The sequence below is a fragment of the Callorhinus ursinus genome, unplaced genomic scaffold, assembly GCF_003265705.2.
Source record: "Callorhinus ursinus isolate GAN/ISIS: 27379988/994484 unplaced genomic scaffold, GSC_fseal_2.0 scaffold34, whole genome shotgun sequence".
Classification (NCBI taxonomy): domain Eukaryota; kingdom Metazoa; phylum Chordata; class Mammalia; order Carnivora; family Otariidae; genus Callorhinus; species Callorhinus ursinus.
Genome location: NW_027397096.1, coordinates 2,026,603 through 2,041,656, shown reverse-complemented (window position 1 = coordinate 2,041,656; position 15,054 = coordinate 2,026,603). Strand labels below are relative to the sequence as shown.

The following is a 15,054-nucleotide window of genomic DNA, read 5'->3' as shown; positions in this document are numbered from 1 at the left end:
ACCCCCCCCCCCACCGCCGGGTGCTGGCCAGAAGCTGGTTATTGACAGACACGCTTTTGGAAGCCCCCTGCCCTGTTTCCACCCATCTGCATCCCCAGTTGGTCAGAGTCCTGCACTCATTTCATGCTGTGCTATTTGGTTCCCCCGAGAGGCAGCGCAGCCAGACACCCTGAATGACCACCCATTCATCACCTCTTCAATAGCCACCCCTGCTAAGCCCTGCCGGGCCCCTCGGGCCCCCTCGCAGGCAGCTGAAGTTACCCTGCTCTGCTGTGGGGTGGAGGGAACAAAGCAGGTTCACAGGGCCCTGCCTTGGGGCTATACAAGCCCGTTCCACACAAAGCACAAATGGAAGCCGCTCTGAATATATTAAACTCTAACCCCTTTCAAATGGCTGTGAGAGAAAAGATGGGTGTGGAACAGAAGGGGCCAAGCCAGGGGCAGGGGTGGGGCTGGGGAGCTCCAGTAAGTGCATTAGGAACATGGCTGAAAAGGCGCATTTGCAGGTCTTCTATGCACCAGGCAGCAAGCCGAGCATCACCGGCACCCTCCCATTTGCTCCTCACCTCTCGGACTGGGAATGGCGTCATTCTGTTTCACAGATGAGGAAAGAGAGGCTTGGAGAGAGCCAGACAGCTCTCAGGTCTGCTCCCAGGTCTGGTCGGCCGGCCGGGCTGTGCATCCTTGCCGACTCACCTGCTGGCTTGCACCTGCCCCATGTGAGCCGTTCTTGAATCCATTTTACAGGGGACAAGGCCTGGGCTCACAGAAGTGACTTATCAAAGCCACACGTTTAGTAGGGGGTGCAGAAGACTGAACGTGAGGTCAGTAGGACTCCATAAGTAGTGTTCTCACTCCTCTGTCCACGTGGTCTGGCAGGTGGCCAGGCCCCGGGGGGCAGGATGCCTGCACCAGGACAGAGGAGGGTCTGACAGAGTCATCCACTGTCCAGCTCCTCGCCTGGCTGTCGTGTCCTTCCTGTGCACTTCACCTGGGCTCCTGACCTCGGCAGCTATCTTGGTCCAATTCTCTGGCCTCAGGCTCAGAAGCCAGGTGGCATGGAAGGGGATGGGCATGGGGTGCTGGGTCATCGAGCACCGACGGGGCACCTCTGAGCCAGGACTCTGGCCCTCTCCCACTCCTCCCAGGGCTATGGGTGTTTGTCGTGATCCCCCCTGCTCAGACAGGCAGAAGTCATCCCATCTGAAGCCTTAGTAGCCGTTAAAATTCATCTCCCTGTGGTTTGCTCCGAGGGAGAGGGGAGGGGCCCAGCACTGTGCTCAGCTTGGCCCAGGCCTCCTAATGGGAATTCGATGTACAGCCGTCGTCGTCCAGGTGCCTCCCCTCTGATTTATCATGAAGATCTTTTATTAACCCACACGGAGGGCCTGGGTGGGGTCAGCAGTGCCAGAGATGCTGAATCACCCATCATTGCCGGAAGTGTATGCCGTTTCTAATCATCTGCCTAAAGATCTGCCCTTTGAGAAAGGAATGGTTTTTGGTTTGTTTTTTTTTTGTCTGAGAAACCAGTGAGTGGTAGATTTCGTGCCTCTTGCTCGCCAGCATTTAAGGCCAGGATGCCCCAAGCCCTTCCTGTGCAGAGGCACTTGGGTCTTCATCCAGTTCAGAAGGCTGCGTGTGTTTTATAGTGACCTAGCCTCTGGGTGGGTGTATGGAGTCCGTCACCTGCTCTCTACCAAATGGGGGGGACGGTAGCCTGAGAGGTAATCTCAGATCGTTGCTCCCTTACAAACTCTTCCACTAGTCTTTGGATTTCTGGGTTTGCTTTTATCCTTAATAAAGGAAATTCACTGGACAGTCCGTGGGAATGTATGATCAGTACAGGCACCTGTGGCAGCTTCAGGAGCCCTGTCTTCTGAACTGACTGTGCACCTCCTGCCGCCCTGAACCTCAGGGGTGGGGTGGGGACAGTGAGCCGTTTCTGTTCACATCATTCCAGAGCTGGAAGTCCAGACTGGCCTCAGACATCCACAGTGGGGCTGCAAATAATTGAGAGGTAATGGCAAAAGGAAGTCATTAAAGGACAACACACTGTTAGCAAGCAGAGGACACGTTGAAGTTGCTTTTGTGCTAATGAAGAAAGAGGACTTGTCTGGTGGTCTGGGGAGATGCAGAGAGAATTCTCCAAGGCAGGGTCGAGTCCACTGCTCCCTGTTCTGAGAGTCCATCTTTCCCGGAGGGCCACCCACTCTTCGGGGCACTGGAGTGGCGGCTTTCCATGCCGTCGGAGGGGACGGGGGTGGGGGTGGGGGGACTCTCTACCCTCTTTCTGGAAGACTTACTCGTTTTCTCTCCCTCTGGTGACTTCCAGGATGACATGACTGACTCCCTGCGCGATTACACCAACCTGCCCGAGGCTGCCCCTTTGCTCACCATTCTGGACATGTCGGCCCGGGCCAAGTACGTGATGGACGTGGAGGAGATCACCCCCGCCATTGTGGAGGCCTTTGTGAATGACTTCCTAGCAGAAAAGCTCAAACCAGAGCCCATCTAGGGGGGGCTCCAGCCTCAGGAGACGTTATTTAAAACTCGGTCTTCTCCTCTTCCTCCTCCCCTTCCTTCCCTCCACCCTTGGACTTTTCCAGCGTGTCCCGAATCACACAACCCAAGTGTCCAACCTCTCTGTGGTGCCTTGTTTTCTGCATTAACTCCTCAGCCAGCACCCTAAGGTGCACAGCCTCTCCGCAGCACAAGAACCCACCGTGTCTGGAGGCTCTGCTTGGGACCCACGGGGCTGGCAGAACCCGGCCAGAACCAGGACTGCAGCGCGCTCCCGGTCGCTGGCTCTCGGTGCAGTACGTACCCGCTGGTCCTGTGCCGAGCGAGCGTGAAGGGACAGCGCCCCGGCGCTCTGGCCCCGCCCCCGACGTCCGCACGGCACGCAGGGCCCGGCCCGGCGCAGTGACGCACGTCGGTACGTGCGGGTGGAGCAGGGAAAGGGCCTCGGGCTCGCGGGGCCTCGGCTCGGAGCTGCTGGCGGGAACGGCCTTCCTCCTAAGTGAGTCCGTCTATCCCGGTGTGAGGGAAAAATACCAGCTTGGCAGTCAGTTCTCGGGCCAGGGGATCGCAAGATCGCAAAGGAAGCTCGTGTTCCTTCTTGGGAGAAACAGAGTAGCTCTGGTAATGATTCATGTAGTAACTGCTTCCTCTGAGCTCCTACCACGTGATAAGAAAGAGCTTCTCGTGTTTTCCTTACGTCTTTCTTCCTGGATCTTACCTTCTCCAAGTTTCTGCCTTCTCGTACGAACAGCCTCTACTGTCTTGGAATTTTGTTGATGAATTCTTCCCCCTTGGACAGCTTCCCGAGAGGCACCCAGCCCTGTGTCCTTAGAGGAGAGCGCAGACCTCTGGCTCGGGGCCTGGGGCCACTGCGGCTTTGCCCAGGTGCCTGTGTCCGCCTTTGGTTACCCGTCATCCCTCTTTTCTTTTCAAAGCAGAACTAAAAAGAGACAAGAAATTGCCAGAAGCCTAGCTTTTCCCTAAGAACCAGCACAAGGAGCTGTGTCGTAGGGTGGCAGTGGGAGCAGAGGACGTGTCCACTAAAAGTAGGCCTTGGATCCACTCGGCTAGGCTCCAGTAGCTTGGCTCCCACAGAAGGAAAATAACAGTTGTGTCCTTGGCACTTGGGGTGGAGGGCTTTGCCTGGGGTTCACAGGGTTTGGGCCTCTCTCAACCAGGTGTTAGGGTCTTTCATACAATCACAGGCCTTACCCTTGGCTCCACTTGTCAGCCAAGACCACCGATTTGGAAAACCCGGCCCCCCACCAGCTGTTGACACCACTGCTCCTTGCTGAATTGGATTGTTGATGAGTAGTTCAGAGGCACAAAGTTAAGTTGGTAATTAGTTACTTGATGGCGTAAGCCTGAAATGCAACTACCTAGTAAGAAATAAAGCAGGCATCTCTGGACATTATCAACGACTTGGCCTTTCCTGTGCTTAATGATAGATCTTTTTGCTTGTAGTGCTGGGCTCTGGGGAGGGGGTTGGGGGGGAGCATACAAGATCCTCTTGACTTTCTTTGGCTACCTTAGTAGCTGTGTTCCAGAATTACCGAGAACTGGTCGCCTGAAGCTGAGGAGTTCCTTTGGCTTAGAGCACCAGAGGCAGATCCCTGCCGGAGCTCTGGCTGCCATCTCTCCTGGTTCCACTTGTGCTGGCGGAGGGTGGATTCTCCGGTCACAGGCCTCCTTGTGGACACTGGCGCTCATTCTCTCCCCATAGGGGGAGCAAGTGCTCTGAAGCCCAAGGAGGCCAGTTGCAGAAACGAGGAATCCCACGCAGGTCTCCCTGTGAAGAACGGGCAATAGCTGGAGACCCTCAGCCCTAGCTCTAGCCTGGGCTAGGGGTTTCTCTGGAAACCCTGCCTGTGTCTCCTCTGGGTGTGCGGTGGATGCAGGGACAAGGTGAGCTCCACCTCACTTGGAAGATGGGTTTCTTTGGATTTCTGCCTGTGTCCCATATCATGACAGCCTTGGAGGAAAAGTGGTCTCTCTCAGCAACTACTTCTCTTTTGGTGCATAAGGAACAGAGTCCAGTGAGGGGTCCCTGTAAGTCCCTGCAGCAGAAAAATTAGGTCATCTGTGATTGTCCTCTGGCCTTACGGCGCTGACTGAACTACGGCTCCCTGCCACCAGAATTCCCCTCTTAGAGTGAGTGTGTAGGTTAGGATCAGGGGAAGGTTTACTACAAAAAAGCTGTAGGTTTATATGGCGGCTTTGAGGGGAAACGCTGGGGGAGGACCACTTTACCAATGCCAGCAAAATCCTGTCTCAATGGTGCCAGAGATCCTAAAAGTTCTTGATGCAGACGAAGTGGGTGGCTTCCTAATTCCCACTAAGCAGCTACAAAATACCTTAATTCTTGTCACTAATTGGAAGCAGGTTAAAACCCCGGCTGTGATCTCTTCAAGGGCTTCCGTCAGCAACAAGGGAAACCCGCGCCCCAGCAGGTTGAGGCAGGAAGGTGGGCTGTAAAAATGCCATCCTGGGGTTCCAGATCTTGTGCTTGCCACAATGACCTCCAGATCTGATTCTACCCATTTTCACAACAGAGATGAGATTTTTTTTTACCTGTCCCTAACAATAAAGATCTGGTTAAGAAAAAAAGGGTATGTGTTTGGAATTGGTATGTACAGTGGGCAGTGCTGAATGCCAGGGCGCAACCAAAGCTTCCTTTCCAGGAGTGAGGTGGCTGCCTGCCTCCACCCACCCACCCACCCACCATCTCTAAGTGTGTCCTCAAATTCAGTGGCTCTCACTTCTCCAAGCACAGGGAGCCAGTACTGTTTTGGCATCAGCCAAGCTTCAAGTGGTAGTTTTCAGCCAGACTTTGTTTTTGCCTCTTGCCTAATTAAAGACACAAAAAAGCTGTTCTGTCCTCCTGCCGCCTTTTTCCAGGGTAGCCTCGTTCCAGGGTAGCCAGTGGAGTTCTGCAGTGATCTAGAGACAGAACCATGGTCCAAGATCAGATCAGCAGGACCCAATCAGGTATCAGCTTAGGGAGAACACCGTGTGTGTGTTTCTCTGTGTGTTTGTGTGTGTGTGTGTGTCAGCTTAGGGAGAATACCGTGTGTGTGTGTGTGTGTGTGTGTGTGTGTGTGCACATGCGCCTGTACACTTGGATTGTAGCTCTGGGAGAGATCTGAGCAGGCACCTGGCCCAGCCCCCTCCGGGTACACAGGTGCAGGCACAGCCTAATCGTAAGTCATTTCCCCAGGCCAAGCTGGGGAGGCCCATGCTTGCCCCATAGGACTGGAACTCGGCCTCATGTGGACCATGGGAAGCTTCCGCACTGGCCCTCTGTGGCTCTTTTGGGTGGTGCTATGTAAACAGAGGACTGACCCGGAGGCCCAGAGCTTGGGGTCTTTCAAGTTCCCTGAAGCAGCTGTGTAGAAGTAAGCACTTCACCTGCATCCCTCTTTGCCCACCCCACGACTTACATCCAAAGCAGGCCGCCCAAGGGAAAATTCTTTGTTGACAAATGGCTGTTCCCTGTTAGCGTCATTTTTGATTATTCAGTGTTAGTAAATGGTGCACGGGAAATATTTTCCAGGAAACGGGAGGCGCTTTGTAGGTAAATTTCATATTGCATCTACTTATGGCTGGGATTTCTCCTTCTAGTGGGGGAAATAGGACATTAGGATGTCCTAGGCATGCCTCAAACATGAAAGCATGAAAAAAATCTTTGTTTAAGGCATGTGTCCCAGCCCCTTGGGGGTTTGGAATACTTCCCAAGCCACGAAGTCTGTTACTGGCAGTTGGGTAGGACTTGTTCTGAAGGACTGTTGAATTTCTATTAAATAATGTACCACCAACTCATGGAAGCCTGTCCCCAAGCCTGTTGGCCAGTGTGCAGCCCAAAGGAGGCAGGCAGCCCCAAGTCTGGATTCCTGGGTGCTCATGCCTCACTCAAGCCAGTCAGCCACAGGGGCTAGAACTAGGATACAGTAGGAGGCATGATCTTGGGACCCAGGGCTAAAAAACGAGATCTCCTTTGGACATCACAGGATGTGGAAGGAAGTCCCCAACCAATCAGGAGCCACTCTGCCGGTCTGCAGTCAGTATGCACCCCCCCCCCCGCCGCCCCGCCATTGCAGAGGTGAGGGAGGCTGGGAGGCCAGAGCCTGCTGTGGCCCTGTCCACCCTGCGCCCCCAACCCTTGTTCCTTTCTTGTGTTCTGAAGTAGCAACAGCTTTGAGGAGGGCCCTCCAAACAGGCAGCTTCGACTGAAGAAGGTAGCTTCCCTACAATACAAACGGAGGAAGAGAACTGATGCCATCTCTAACGGATTCAGACTCGGTCACGCTTGGCCTCTGAGCATTGGCCTTGGCTGCGGCTTCTCGAGTCCAGCCAGGGCGGCCCGGCTTGTGGGCTCCGTCTTAGCTGCACCGATGTAACGTGGCAACCTAGTTTAGACTTTCAGTCGCCCACAGCAATGAAGAGCTCATCCGTTCATTTGGCTTCTAGCTTGTTAGCTTTGTGTGTTCACTGATGAAGACAGAATGTAAGTTCTTGGACTTTAAAGATGTCTACGTGAGTGTTTCCTAAAATTGTTTAAGTGAGCCAGCCAGATCTGCTCCCGGTGAGGGGTGGGCTGAGGGGCTGGGCCCCAGGTGGGGGGGCACCCTGGCCCTGCAGCCCAGCTGGTGGCTTTCAGCACTGGTCACAGGACCCTGGGTGAGGTGCTGCTGCTGGGGTCTTCGTGGGGCAAGATGACAAAAGTGGAGCGAAAGGCAACTCAGCTTGGAAGGGGACATCGGGTGTTCCTATCAACCATGGGGCGAGGGGTAGGAGGTCCCAGGTGAAACGAGACCCGTCCCTGGAGGTGTGGTCTGGCTCACCCTCTGGATCTTAACGACAGGATTCTCCTGGCGAGCTGACCGCTGGGGCCGGGGGCCAGGAAAGGACTCTGCAGCTCTCCCTGCCCCGAAGCTCCAAACCGGGGTGAGGGTCCCCAGGCGGAGTTGCAGGTGTCCAGGGACAGCAGCATTTGCCCAGCGCTTTCCCAGACGTTCCACTCACGGGAAGAAGGTGGGCCACTTTTTCTTGCTGCAAGCCAATTCCCCTCTGTCCAATTCCTCCTTAGTTTTTTGGTCCGACGTCTATCTAGGCTTCAGATCCTGCTGAGAATGAGAAGCTGGATGGGTCTCTTTTACCCTCAGCCCCTCCGAACATGAGTGGCCTGCAGAATGCCCTCTGTGGAGAGACACTGGACTCCTTTCCAACAACTTGAGTCCGGGAAAACCCGACCCCTCCCTTCGGGGCTGGGAGTGGTTTTGAAGCACGGCTGCCACCTCGTGGCAGAAATCACCCCCAGCGCTTGCGCCACATGAAGGTGAGGCGCCCCTGGGCCAACAATCCCACAGCTTCCCTGAGCCCATTGCTGGTCATGTACTGCTCATTTTATTATTCTGATTTCCTGGGGCTGTGGTGAAAAAACAAATGTTGGCCTTAAGATGGAAAAGAATTCAAGAGAGCAATTTTCCATTATCACTCAATAAGAACTTCGCCACCACCTGCTTCCCCTCTAGTCTTTTTAAAGAAAGGAAAGCTTGCTCTCCTCTCTTGCTAAATTATCATCACAAATATACAGAAAGAACTCCTGAGACACCGTACATAAGCCACTGACTAGAAAGTGAATGGGATGTAAATTTCTTTCACCCAGTATGATAAAATAGGCTCTGAATTACGTGCCCAGATATACATTTTTTTACAGTTTTAACAGGAACAAGGCACAGGGTTTGTTGCTTTCATTGATCTTTATTTTGTAACGAGGATCAGCAGGAACGATAATCCAGGACAAAGCTGCAGGAGACTCGTTTCATGCTGGAAAGGCATGAACTTCCCGTTAGTGACCTCTGCTTTCTTAGTACTTTTCCAAGGTGTTGAGGACAAATGCCAACAGACTTCAGTGGTACAGGTCCCTGAGCTGCCTCCCAGACTTAGCCCGCTGGTGGGACAGGCATTACAGCTCTGTGAAGCAAGAGGGCCAGGCCCCGGCCTTCGTGGGCTCTCCTACCTTCTAAAAGCTGACAGGGCCTGGAGGGTATCAAGAACAAAGTGTGGGCCACTTGCATCAGACATTTGTGTGAAGCCCCGGGCAGGCCCAGACTACAGTGGGGCACCAGAGTGGCGATTCCAGGCTGTCCGCCAGGGAGAACACAGCCAACCCAAGGGACTGTTCCTGCCAAAACCTCTCCCCTCTAACATATCAAAGCAATCCCACTCTGCCACCACTTGGGGCACAAGTCATGCTTGATCTTTGGGTTCTCTCAAGAAGAAGTTTTGGGAGCAGGGGGAAATCTCAAAAGCATTCTCACCCTTGTTATTTTTGAGGATAAGCAGAGATTCATGGAAATTCTTATTTTTCCAATAACCATGTAATAGCGTCTTGCCCACCTCTTGCCCCCTGGATATGGCCTAGGAAGCCACAGTTACCCACTCTGCCTATCTCCTAACAATGCAGGAGGGGCGGGGACCCCCTCAAACCAAGGACTGACTTCCATGTTCCGTCTCAGTGGTAACTCCTGTCCCTGCTCGAGTGTTCTGCCCTCACACGCAGTTGTCTTTTCCCTTCAAAAAGCAGGATGCTCGCAGCCATGGCCGAGTTTAGGCTGTCCACACCAGGCACGACGGGGATCAGCAGCCTCTTGCCCCCAGTGCTCTCGGCCAACTGCAGGGACTCGAGGCTCACGCCGTGGGTCTCTCCACCTATCACCACAGCTGCTGGTGCCTCTGTCCAGTCCAAGTCATAACTCTGGACCTCAAGTTCAGGGAGCCAGGCTCTACTGGCTCCAGGTTCTAGATCATCATCTTCTTCCTCATACTTGTGTAACTTCGAGAGTCGTCGCTCACATACCCAACCGTGGTCACTGGCTTTATCAGACCTCTGGGCCTGGGCATAAAGGCCGCAGTTGTCAGCCACGTAGACCCGCGTGTCGGTGGGCAGGTAGTTGGGCAAGGTTTCCCAGTCCAGATTATTGACGATGGGCACCTGGAAATGTGCACCCATTGCTGCCCGTAGCACTTTGGGCTCCCAGGCATCCACACAGCCTAGAAAATAGAGACAGGATCCAATTAGGATTATAAACCTTCCCAGACAAGGCGGCTGTGGAGTAAATCAGATTAATTCTGGATCAGGAAAGAAAGCAAAAAATGTCCTACTGTAGCCTTCTTGAGAGCTGGGACCTCTGCCTCCCCAATTACCGCAGTGTCCAGCCCGCCAAGGGACCGCAGGATGAATTCCTGCTAGTGCTGACACAGACTTTTTTCATCCCTTCAACATGACCATCCATCTGGGCCAGACACTGTACAGGAGATGCAAAGAGCATTAAAGTCCCCAGTCTCGAGGGGCTCATGGCAGAGTGGGTGATGGTGTTGGGACAATATCCAAACACATGACTACAGTAACTGACGTAAAAGCAGCATGAACAGGGTGACAGAAAACGCTTGTAACAAAGCGGACCTCCCAGGAAAAACACCCCACAGAACATGACCCTGAGCTGGATCTGGGAGGACAGGAGGAAGCTGTCAAAGAAAGGCCAGGGGAGTTACAAAGTGGGGAAGAACACCACAGCCCAAACCCTGTAAGGAAAGTGATCTGGCCGACAATGGATGGGGCGCGGTGGGAGATGAGACAGGAGGCAGGCAAGGACCAATTTAAAGGAGGGTGGGTAGCCAAGCTGAGGAAGTTTGGGACTTTATCCGTTAGACAACAGGATATCCATTAGTCGAAGGATTTTAAGCCAAGTGGTGACAGAATTTGGTTTATGCTTTGGAAAGGCCCATTTGGCTTCAATGTTGAATCTGCACTGGAGCAGGGAAGCTGCTAGAGAGGGGGAAGTAGATGGGGCAATTAACAGTAATCCAGGGAGAGCCAAGGCAACAGCCTTCCCTCCCCCCCCCCCTCCCCCCCTCTCTCCCACACACACACACACACCCCCCCCCACCCCCCCCCCCCCCCCCCCCCAGCACAGTAAGAAGCCTAAAAGAACTCTTCTTAGGACTGCTCAGCCCAGCCACTCGCACGCGCTCTTTCCCAGGACCTCAGGACGGGGAGGCAGCAGGGCCAGGCCACCACCTACCTGCTACCCGCCCCTAACTCGTTAGCACAACTCTCTGCATTCTAAGTTACTGCAAAAATTAACCTAACTTCAGGACAGTAAGGAGGCGAACCAGATTTGAAATGGAAAATAAGACACAGAGAATGGAACGCTGCCCACACATTGGGCCAACGGTGGGCTTTCCCAATCACCGCAGGGACCCAGAAGCTGGGGGCAAAGGAGGGACAGAGGAGAGGCCAAGACTCATGGAGGGAGCCATCCAGTCTGACCCCTCTCCCTGGTGGAGAGTAAGGGACAAAAGATGTCCCCCCTCACCCTCATGCCCTCCATCCTGGGCACCACGACAAGTGTTCCCTACTCCCTCCCCACCTCCTCTATAGCCGCTACCACCAACGCCACCACCATCAACGTGGAAACCATACCACCTGCAATATATAGGTGTGCTTCCAAAACCACACCGGCTCTCAGAGCGCTCAATGACGGGGTGGCTAAGTGGGGTCCTGATGATGGAACCCCAGCACCTCGGTCTCATGCTGGTATCTCTCCATCTACTCCATCTATTCCAACAAGGTGGGACGGGGGCGAAGGGTTGAAAGGAGCAACCGAGGCAAGTCTCAGCAGTGGGAGCCATTACTAGTTTACAGTGAATGATCCTCTCCCTCCCACCGTCCCCACAAGTTGTAAGAGGCATTTTTTTAGGTATGTCCCAGATGTTAGGCAAGTCTCTTTAGAACCAAGCCTACTCATCCCATTACTTCTTTTTTTTAAGATTTTATTTATTTGAGAGAGAGTGAAAGAGCATGACGGGGCAGAGGGAGAGGAAGACGCAGGCTCCCCGCGGAGCAGGGAGCCCTGACACAGGGCTGGATCCCAGGACCCTGGGATCATGACCTGAGCCGAAGGCAGATGCTAACCGACTGAGCCACCCAGGCACTCCCTACTCATCCTATTTCTGATGACAGGAGAGAAATGTCATGAGGCTAGCTTGTGTGGGGGTGTTTGACCCATCCCAAGGCTCAGACAAATGCATCCCAATTTCATAATCACACTCTGTCGGTATCATTCCTTCCACAAGATTCAGAATGTCAAGAGTTAGAAAGGTGTCATATGCCCAACATTTTGGGAACTCAAGATCATTACACAAAAGACTTGAAACGAAGTGTTAAAACTGGCATCTGTTTCTTCCCAACTGATTTTAAGTTCTTTAATAACCTAGCAGGTGTCAAAATAATTTTAAAAGATAATCCACATTTCCTGAAGTACTTAATGTGAGCCAAGGAGAGCCTTGAGTACTTCACGTGCACTGCAATCGCCAAAACAGCATTACCAGGTAGGTTCTGTTATGCCCACATTACAGATGAGGAAACCAACACTCACAATATTGCTCACGGACATACAGCTAATAAGGGGCAGATCCAAGACTCAAAACCACGTGTGTCTACCCTCAGAGCCAGCTCACTTACAAATGGCCACCCGATCCACCCAGTATCCAGTGCTCTGACCTTTGGTGAGTAATACTTTGCTGCAGCCAGCCCCAGTGGCAGATCTCAGAATCGTCCCCAGGTTCCCGGGGTCACGGAGATTGTCACAAATCAACAATAAGGGCAGCAAATGGCGAAGTTGAGTCTCTGGGTATGTCATCTTAACATGGTCAGGTTTGGCAAAAATCCCTGAGGAAACAAAACAGGCAGTTCACTTGTCTGATGTAACCACGGGGAATAATTTGGCTTTTCATTTATTTACCCATCTTTCTATATTCTTAGTTACATAAGTAATGCAGGAATGCATTCTGATTGAAAAAATTCATACATAAAGTCCTACCAGTGATACCCAGCCCCCATAACTGATTTCGATGTGAGGGTGTATCCCCTCAGAACCTGTTCCATCCATCTGCCTACGTATATATACATCTACCCACATAGAGGTACTATCTTCTTTTCCGTGAAAGAGTCACACCCTTATGTGTTATTCTGTAACCTTATTCAATTCTCTAACATGAGATGTCTTAGAGAACTTCCCACATCAATCCATTCGGAGCTACCTTATTTTAACTGCTTCACGTTATTTTGTAACATGAACATACCAGGTTTATTTAGCTCTTCCCCAACTGACTGACGTTTAGCTTATTTTCCATTTTTCCCTATTATAAACAACCCTGCAATGAACATCCCTGTATCTCTATGAACATCCCTGTATCTCTATGCACGTGTCCAAACATTTCCTGTGAAAAACACCTGCAAGTGAAATCGCTATATGCTGTGTGTGCACCCCTAATGTTAATAGGTACTTCTAAACTGCCCTCCCCACAGGCTAGGCCAATTTATTCACACCAAGAACACATAAATACCTATACCTAATCCATCAATGAAGGCACTAGAATATTAGGCATCTGCGTGCTGTAAAAATGTCCTGCACTTAGGAGCCACAGATAGCCGTAAGACCAATCAGCAGGGCAGGGGCCTTTCCTTTAACTTCTACCTGATCAGCTGTAGTGATGAAAGCTCTCTACTACAAGCCCTACTTACATTACTGGATTTTAAAGATATGCTGCAAGTCTGACAGGAGGTCTTACCTCTTTCTCCCTTTATACCACCCCTCCAATATTAAATAAAACATAAAGATAAGCTAAATAATATGTATTTTTCAGAGGCATGAAATGATGAAAGCCATCACAACAATAAGGAGGGCTACACAAGTCCTGGGTGGGCTGGCTACTGTTAGCACACATGCCCAAAGTGGTGAAAATGAGTGATACTTGCACTGTAGCATTAAGTAGGGAATTAAGAGGTGTAGCTAATAAGAGCACAAATACTTAGAGTAAGGGAAGGACTCTAGCAGTCCCAAATCCCCATCCTAGGGGAAGAGTTCTAAGCACAGGGTCACAGATCCCTGACTTGCTAGGTTACAGAACAAGAGATGGTCCCCAGAATATCCTCTCCCAACTAATCACTGAACTTTACCACAAGGAAACACATGCACAATTGGTATGAGAGATCCTGGCTCAAACATTTAAATCTTGAAGATAACTCCCCCTGCCCTAACTGTCCCTTACTATCCAAGAGAAACTTCTACACTTACTGCCATTCAATTCTCAGATCTAAGATATAATTCCAGTGTCAAAAAGTAGAAAGAATTTAGTCTTTCCGTATTTAGAAAAGAATACCTAAGTGCTAACAGACATCACAGTCTATTAAAATCTTGTTAGATTCAACCAAATAAAGACACGGTTTCCTGTTCAATGGGCAACTTACTGCTCAGACATGCTTCTAGAATAAGGGGGTCAACGCCAGAGGGGTATCACCACACTGGCAGAAGTCTTGTGCAAATGGAGGGCGAAATATTTTAGTAAACATTTTCTTAAACTTTAGTTGGACATTAAAGTTTGAAGAAGTGACCTAAAAAATATAATGTTCAAACAACAGTGGTTATTCCTAAAGACTATGAAGAGCCATAATACAGTTTCCACTGAAAATACTGTAAGATGCACAGACTTGAGAACGGTATTTTTCTGGGGGTCTTAAGAAAACATTTTGAATTTGGTTCAAATAAAATTCGTTGCCCTAACACAATTATGAATAAGTAATCCTAGATCTCTACTTCTAGTGACACATAGTATAACCACTGACCCATTATTCCTTGTGGTGTTACTAGGTCGGACCAATCCTTGATATCCTCAAATTTCACCTTAATGAGGCTGACACCTTTCAGCTTATCAATGGGTAGCTCCTTTATGTATTCCAGACGGCTAAAGAAGAAAACTTTGGGCACAGCACCAGCCTTGAGAGCATCTGCAATCAGCCTGCGACCTTCCAGCAGGATCTTTCCTTGCTTTTCCCGAAATGGCCTGGACTTAACTATCGTCATTACACTGCTGTGGGTGGAAACAAAAAGACGGGTAATTACCAACATCCTTGTTACGGAGTCACACCTAGTTCTAACAGATATAAAGAGCTTCACAGACATAAACTAATCCCAAAGAAAACACTTATTCTGCCCTCCATGCGTAATAAAAACCAGAGGGTTGTACCGGGAGAAGTCCTCCAATAGGAGGAAAGAGGTTAAGCTCCCGCTGACAGGTGGGAAGAGAAACGGAAATACAAGACAAGTCTCAGGAACACATCACCTCAGCCTTCTGTCCCCGGGTAAAGCCTTATCATAGCGAAGCCCCGACTCTTCCCAGGTGCAGGGCGTCTGGGATGGTGACACCTGAAGCGGCTGCTTTGGTCGCTGCTCGGAGGGACTGGCCTCAGCCGCAGCCCTCCGGGGCTGCTTTCCAGGACCGGGCTTCCGTTCCACTACCTGTCCGGATGGAAACACCACCCTCACGGGGTTCCGCCGCAGCGCCCGGACCCAGCGCCGCCCGTCAAGGCACCAAGTTTGGACCACCCGCAGCAGCGGCCGCGTGGCCCAGCCCAAGCCATTTACCCGCGCCGCCATCTTCCCCCGCGCCGTGGGTTGCGTCACGGAAGCG

General features: G+C 51.6%; 2 protein-coding genes across 7 annotated transcripts in view; one reads left to right on the top strand and one right to left on the bottom strand.

Annotated features, from left to right (window-relative positions):
• Positions 1 to 5,827, top strand: part of NXN (nucleoredoxin) — a 149,541-nt gene extending 143,714 nt beyond the window's left edge. For 2 of the 3 annotated variants that reach the window (XM_073879321.1, XM_073879320.1), the window contains one exon: positions 507 to 2,249. In XM_073879321.1, the coding sequence (XP_073735422.1) occupies positions 507 to 734 (228 nt within the window). In that variant the 3' untranslated portion in view covers positions 735 to 2,249. Of the gene's footprint in view, positions 1 to 506; positions 2,250 to 2,332 lie in introns of those variants that run through there. The other variant, XM_025851454.2, reaches the window with a different exon arrangement.
• Positions 5,828 to 8,260: 2,433 nt separating this feature from the next.
• Positions 8,261 to 15,035, bottom strand: MRM3 (mitochondrial rRNA methyltransferase 3). 4 transcript variants are annotated; one of them, XM_025851244.2, is made up of 4 exons: positions 14,707 to 15,035; positions 14,210 to 14,454; positions 12,086 to 12,253; positions 8,261 to 9,573 (listed from the first exon to the last, which is right to left on the bottom strand). In XM_025851244.2, exons 1-4 carry the CDS (start codon positions 15,018 to 15,020, stop codon positions 9,035 to 9,037), a joined length of 1,266 nt encoding a protein of 421 aa, XP_025707029.1. In that variant the 5' UTR covers positions 15,021 to 15,035; the 3' UTR covers positions 8,261 to 9,034. The 4 variants fall into 4 exon arrangements, with proteins under 4 accessions (XP_025707029.1, XP_073735423.1, XP_025707031.1 ...); XM_073879322.1 differs by having other exon boundaries at positions 14,210 to 14,451; XM_025851246.2 differs by lacking the exon at positions 14,210 to 14,454 and having other exon boundaries at positions 14,707 to 14,845.
• Positions 15,036 to 15,054: the final 19 nt, after the last annotated feature.